The sequence below is a fragment of the Protobothrops mucrosquamatus genome, unplaced genomic scaffold (assembly GCF_001527695.2).
Source record: "Protobothrops mucrosquamatus isolate PMUCROS unplaced genomic scaffold, P.Mucros_1.0 scaffold678, whole genome shotgun sequence".
NCBI classification, from domain to species: domain Eukaryota; kingdom Metazoa; phylum Chordata; class Lepidosauria; order Squamata; family Viperidae; genus Protobothrops; species Protobothrops mucrosquamatus.
In genome coordinates, this window is record NW_015386965.1 from 514556 (window position 1) to 521884 (window position 7329).

The window sequence follows — 7329 nt, forward strand, 5'->3', positions numbered from 1 at the left end:
TTAAAGTGATGTTATTATTATTGTTTTTAATAACTGTATATTTGTTTAAAAGAGAGTTAAAGGAGGTTATAGATATGTTATTTTAATAGTTGATTAATGTTAGTTAGAGTATGATTATTTTATTGTTAACCCTGTGATTGGCACTGGGAAGTGAGGGGGGAGGGAGGGGGGAGTGGAAGGGTGGGTTGGGGAAGGGGGGATTTATATTGTAAAATTTTATAAATTTTTCAATTAAATATATATATATATGTTTCTCTTTGAGTGTGTTTAAATTTCCAGCACTAGGATGCTGAACAAAGTAGCTGACTCTATCTTTGAACAATCCCAGACTATAAGTGAACTGTCAAACAATTACAGGAGATCAAATCTTGTACAGGAAACTACACATCCCTTGAACTGCAATAAATATCTAAATATAAATATCTAGAAAGATTCTACAGCACATCATAAACCAGTTTGATCTGGTGGTTAAGGTGTTAGCCTAGAAACAAGGAGACTGTAAGTTCTAGGCCTTCCTTAGACATGAAATTTGGCTGTGTGATTTTGGGACTCTTTCTCAACCCAAGCTACCTCACAGAGTTGTTTTTTGCAAGGAAAATAGAAGGCAGCTAGTAATAATAATAAACTTACTAATCTGAAAGAGGATGGGTGGGTATGTTCAGCTGTGTGGTCTGGCGAGTGTCAAAGCCACTAAGTTGAATAAAACCCAGATAATCCAGCAGTACATTAGTAAGATGGCAGTCAAACATGAGCTGCTGAGAGGATGCCTGGGGCAGCAGCAAATAAGGTAGGAAGATCAAACATAGGAAGTGCCATGCAAGACAAGATCCTGCATGGAATGTACCATCAACAAATAGCTCAGGTGGCAGACATTGGGAAATCTTACCAAGCTGGAAAGGGCTGGACTAAAAGACAGCACTGGGGCACTGATCATAACAGCACAAGAACAAGCACTAGCAACGGATCCATAGAAGCAGGAGTCTCCCACACTAGATAAGACTCAAGGTGCACACTATGCAGAGAGGCCTCAGTCCAACACATAGTGGCAGGGTGTAAGATGCAGGTAGGAACAACATACACTGAATGGCACAATTAAAAAGCTGGCATAGTGTACAGGAACATTTGAACAGTATATGGGCTAGATCCTCTCATGTCCAGATGGGAGATCCTACAGAAGGTTGGAGAATAAGAGGACTAAGATCCTGTGGGACTTCCAAATCCAGATGGACAGGCAGGTACTAGCCAATCAACCCAACATTATGGTAGGAGACCAAATCCAAAAGACAGTATAATGATAGATAATGCATAGCAATGCCAAGTGATAGTGACATTATGAAGAAGGAATATCAGAAGCTAGAGAAGTACCAGGGCCTGAAGGAAGAACTAGTGAGGATATGAAAATAAAGCCAAAGTGGTGACTTGTATGGGTGGTATGTGTCTTCCTCAATATATATACATACAATCTAGTGATAATTAAACTCTTCCTCATTTGAAGGCACCTTGAAAATCAGTGATTACTGAAAGTCAGCATGAATTTGTCAAAAATGGTCTTGCTCAATTAATCTTAGCTCACTTTTTGATCAGTAACTTTCTTAGCGGATCATAGGAATGTTTTAGACATAATATAGTTTGATTTCAACAAAGCAACTGATTGAATTGCACATGGCCTTCTAATTAGAAAGTTAAGTGGAAACCGGATGGCATTAAGTGGATGTATAACAGGCTCAATAATTGTAGTTAAAGAATGCTCACCATTGATTCCTCAGCACTGTGAAGAACATACAAACCTGGGATGTAAATTCTTGACTTTACCCTGCAGTGGTCAGATCTCAATTTAAATATTATGTCCTAACACCTAACATTTAAGAGACATTTAGACATACCGGAATACAGCACTATTCATATAGTTAAAAGGCAATTACACAAAGACTGAGAAGAAAGACATGGAGTAATACATTACATTAAGTAATATAGATTCAAACTGAATATTAGAGGAAAAAATGTTACCATTTGTGTAACAGTGGAGCTAATTACTTACTAAGCTGGAGCATTCTCCGTCATCAGAAGAGTTTAACTAATGGTTATTGTGGATATTTAATTTGGATTCCTAGACTGAGCAAGGCAGAGGGGACCCAAACTGAAATAACAGTTCCTCTATTTCTGCATGCACACGCTGCAAAGATTTTTGCAATCTAGTAAAATACCACATTAAAATTTACATAAGTTCAGGGATATAGTAATATAAAAACATATAACCATCATCCTTAATTAGTATAATTGTAAAGGAAGATATTTATTCTGTTGAAACTATATTAGAAAATCTGGAGCAAATCCTTATTATCATGGGAGACAGCAAAGATATTTTAAGGGAATAAAACATCCCAGGAATTTTTCATCCTTAGAAAGCACAAGAAATAGGTTTTATCCAGCTTGTATGTCACTTGTATGTCATTATACATTTTGTAGGACTGACAAAAGCAGATTATCTCTAAAAAAAACTCTACAGTTGTTTTGCCCATCCATAGGTCCTAAGTTTATTGGCTTGCTGGGAATAAGCATGTTTTACTCTCTAATTCAAACAAACGATCCATTAAACCAACAGGGTGCTAGATTTAGCTCCAAACAGACTGAACCTTTTTCGAGGACTAAACTAAATCCTCTGCTGGACACGCTGGGCAAACAAAACTCCAGCCTGTTTCCTCAATAGTCTTTACCCATCCTTAGAGCCATATTAGGGTTGAAATGTGTACTAAAAGGGGAATAATGTGTCTCCAGTTTGTCCAAGATAATGCTAGCTCCAAACATATTCCTGCAGGTTTGCTCTCCTCCAGAGAAGAAGAGAAATGGACAGGAAGTAGAGAGAGAAATGATACTCTTCTTTGTAGCAAATGAAAGTAAAACAGGGTCATCCCAAGATATAGCCATCTTGTTCCTGGGCTACATCTACTGACTGGGAGAAGAGACAGCTGAATCTTCAGGCAAATGGAATCACAGAAAATATATAAAACTGAAATAGCTAAGAGAGCTCCAGAGTTTTTAGTTGTAGCAAAATGGATATTTATAATAAAAGTAGACATGGCTTTAATTCTGTGAGTGCAATAACATGTATTTTCTTTTAGGTAAACAATTGCAGATGCCTAACTAACATCTTCACCATTGTGGAGATAGGGTGGGCAAATTTAACCTTCCATCACCCAGCAAATCTTCTAAATATGCTAATTGCCTTTAGAAAGATATTTCCATCTAAAAAGCCATTAAAAAGGAGCTTCACTTTAATTTTTCTTCCACAATTTTAAAACTTTAGATTATCTGAATAATTTAGCAAACTCTATCTATCACATCCAAATCAAAATTTGGAAGCTTAAGTAAAAGAAAAACAATTGCCTTGAATAACCTCGTTCCTTCTGAATGATCAAACACCAACTTGGATGTGCTGATTTGTTTAGCACTGATACAAGAAGCAGGAGGGTGGATGCTGGCAATACTGGAAGTAAACTGTGGGATCTGCAAGACCATTATCTTGGTGCCCTCACCATCTAAGGCTAAAAAAATGGGCAGCTGTCAGCCCTCCTGAGAGAGTCCAGGCAAGAAGCATGAGTACTCACACTTCATTGTAACGTTACAATAACACAGTGGTTCTCAACCTTTTTAATGCCGCGACCCCAACCGGTCGTAAGTCAAGGACTAAACCGGTCGTAAGTTGAGGACTAAACCGGTCGTAAGTTGAGGACTAAACCGGTCGTAAGTCGAGGACTACCCAACCGGTCGTAAGTCAAGGACTTTCCCTGCCCGGGAGCGCCGCGCATGCGTGGTTCCGCCCCCTGCGCCGGCCGAGGCATAGCTGGCAAGTGGCAGAGACGGAGCAGGCCGACCACCAGCTGGCCCAGCCCAAGGGAGGTAGGCCACCCGCCGGAAAAGGGGGGGAAAAATGGCGGACAAAAAAAATGGCAGACAGCCTTGCTTGGCGACCCCCATGAAATGGTCGATCGACCCCAAATGGGGTCCCGACCCACAGGTTGAGAACCACTGCAATAACAGAATCTTGCAAATCTGAAACCAATTCTCCCCACTTTTACTTTTCAGAAAACTAGAAAGGATCTCTTATGAGATGTTTCTTACAATCCTTTTCCTTCTATGATCTGAGATATATGACACTTGACTAGGCTTCAGCTCATCTTCTTGTTTCCCAAGGTCATTTCCACAGACCATTACATCAGCAAAAAAGCCTGTCACCACATAAAGCTAGGAGAAAAAGATACTGTTTCAATTGTAGAACTGCTCTATCTATCATCTTTCATCTATCAATCTATCATCTATCATCTATCAATCTATCATCTATCATCTATCAATCTATCATCTATCAAGCTATCATCTATCATCTATATATCTATCATCTATCAATCATCTATCATTTATCATCTATGAATCTATCATCTATCATCTATGATCTATCAATCTATCATCTATCGTATAGGGTTTCCTGCCTGAGCAGGGGGTTGGACTAGATGACCTCCAAGGTCCCGTCCAACTTTATTATTATTATTATTATTATTATTATTATTATTATTATTATTATTATTATTATTATTATTATTATTATCTATCATGCTATCATCTATCATCTATAAACAGTATCTATCATCTATCAATCGTCTATCATTTATCATCTATGAATCTATCATCTATCATCTATCAATCTATTTATCATCTACTATCTATCATCTATATATCTATCATTTATCTATCAATCATCTATCATTTATCATCTATCAGTCAATCATCTATCATCTGTCTGTCTGTCTATCCTCTATTCTCTATCAATCTATCATCTATCAATCTATCATCTATCAATGATCTATCTCTCTATCTCTCTATCATCTGATTAGCTAGCTAGCTAGCTAGGTAGCTATACAGAGAGAGAGAGAGAGAGAGAGAGAGAGAGAGGTAGTCCTTGCTTAATGACAAATGAGACCAGCAACTCCACCATTAAGTGAAGCAATCCCTAAGTGGGAAATCATGTGACCACAACTGTCCTTTCTGGCTGGAAAGAGACAAGGCTATTCAGATTCACACCTTCAGCTTTTCTTTGCCTTCTAACCACATCCCTGGCCCTTTGAAATTCTGGAGTGCCTACTTGTTGTCTCCTGCACATCAAAAGCAATGCAATCGTCCTGCAGCTTGGGCTTGGAACCCAGAGGAACATTATGCAAATAGCTGAGAGTATTCTCTTGAAGTCTCTCCCTGTCCAATCTCTCAGGACAATGCATACTGACTTAATGGCTATCATGTGACCGAGGGAAGTAGCAAAAGTCATGAATAATCTTAAATGGGCTGTAAAGTTATTTTTTCAGCATTGTCATAACTTTGAATGATTGCTGAATGAAGGAAAGTGAAGAGTATCTATAATAAGATTTCTAGATTCTGCAGTAACTGATCATAATACTGTAATATTTTTCCATCTCCAATAAAAATAAGTTTATTGCTATTGTCTGAGATTTTATTGCCATGTCCAGATTGAAATTTGGATATTTTTCTTAGAGCTGAAAGAGAGATGAATGAGTTACCACACTTTCTGACCATTCTTGCCATAATTATCCACATTCTGATAATCCATAGCTTAGATCAGACATGTCAAACTCGTGACGTCACGTGACGTCGTGCAACGTATCGGGACAATTTTGCCATTGCTGGCAATGGGGTGGGCATAGCTTCCATGTGACGTGTCCAGCCCGCGGGCCGGCAGTTTGACACCCCTAGTTTAGATTATTAAAGTGAACATGATGCTGACTGAAGATTGCTCAGATTGCTCAGAAACTTTGTTAGAGAACTGCTAAATGAGGGATTGCAAGAGATTGCATGATTAGGACTTGCCATCATATTTTGTAATGTGAAACAAACTGCTGCCTTTATTGGAAGGAGATTCCAAAGTACTGGATGAGTCCTGGATTCTAACCTGCTCTATACTTTCTTACAGAATGGGCCTGTTGCTGAAACATAGGCATCAAAGAATGTTTGCTTGATATTAATGGGCAAGTTAGCATATATTGGGGATGAGAGTTCTGGAAAAATGAGGACCATGACCAGGGTATATCTTTAAATCAGCAGTTCCCAGTCTTTTGTTTATATGGACCATCATAGTTTTTGCTAATTAGATGTAATTATATTGACAATGTGAGAGATGTAGACCCCCTGGTGTATATAATTCTCCAAAATGCATCTACAGATCTCTTTTCCAGTCTGGTTTAGGACATGCAATTGTCACAGACCAAATAATAGTTGAAGCCTCTGACTAAGTTTTAATGATTGTTCCACAATGCTTGTTAATAAAAATTTAAATACATAAATTTCTGATCTGCTCAAAAAAGGGAAAAATCCTTCTAAGAAGCTGATGATGGAAAGAAGCAAATGTGATAATTAGTTCAAGCTAATTCCAAGAGTATGACCAGACTCAACTTTAAAAGAGATATTTACATAACTGCATGTTGGTTACAATATCAGGTTTGAACCAAAGTAAGTCAGATACAAATCCCAACTTAATCATGAAACTTAAATTTGAATAACCTATCACATAGGATTGCTATGATTATTAAAACAAATGGAGAAAATTATGTGTGCCGTTATGATTCTTTTAGGAAAAAGACATGAGCTTTAAGTGTAATAATTTTCACATGAAAATTTCTCACCCAGTCTTTTCTCTGCCAGCCCAAAAGACATTGCAAGTTTATATTTGAAGTTGCTTCTACTCTCGGTTAATAATGCATCTTGCGTTTTGGGTGTATTCCTTCTAGTTGGTGATTTATTTGTTGCTTTAGAAATGCTATCCATGTTCTCATAATATACACCCTGAACATCAAAGATATGGTAGAGCCTTAAATATCTGGTTAAAAACTGGCTCAATACAGACGGAAATTGCTGGAGTAAAAGAAACTATGTTCTCACTACATGACTGACACAGAGATCTGCCTTGCCTTTAACTCACAAACCAATTCTTCTTAGAATTTACACCTTTCATCCTCTATGACATCACTTCAAAAGTAGTCATCTTCATCTTGTAGACTATTCTAAAGTAGTCTTGCAATGTTTTTAAACTGTATTATTACCCCCCTCATATATTTGTAATAACAAAAAATAAAAATTTTAGAAATTGTACAAGTAAAATGAACTGAAAGGGGGGGGGACATTAAATTCAGGAACACTTAAAAAAAATCTCAAAAGAAATTGAGAGTGAACTTTATAGAATTTTAATCTCTTTATTACTTTATAAGTAGCTCATACCTAATACTTCTTCACACAACTACTACTCTGTGAGGTGACTTACACTGAGAAAGA

General features: G+C 37.5%; 1 protein-coding gene across 1 annotated transcript in view; it reads right to left on the bottom strand.

Annotated features, from left to right (window-relative positions):
* PDE10A (phosphodiesterase 10A) overlaps window positions 1-6825 on the bottom strand; it is a 94720-nt gene extending 87895 nt beyond the window's left edge. Inside the window, exon 1 of the mRNA XM_029284518.1 lies at window positions 6684-6825. Within this exon, the coding sequence (XP_029140351.1) occupies window positions 6684-6825 (142 nt within the window). The remainder of the gene's footprint in view (window positions 1-6683) is intronic.
* Between the last annotated feature and the right edge of the window lie 504 nt (window positions 6826-7329).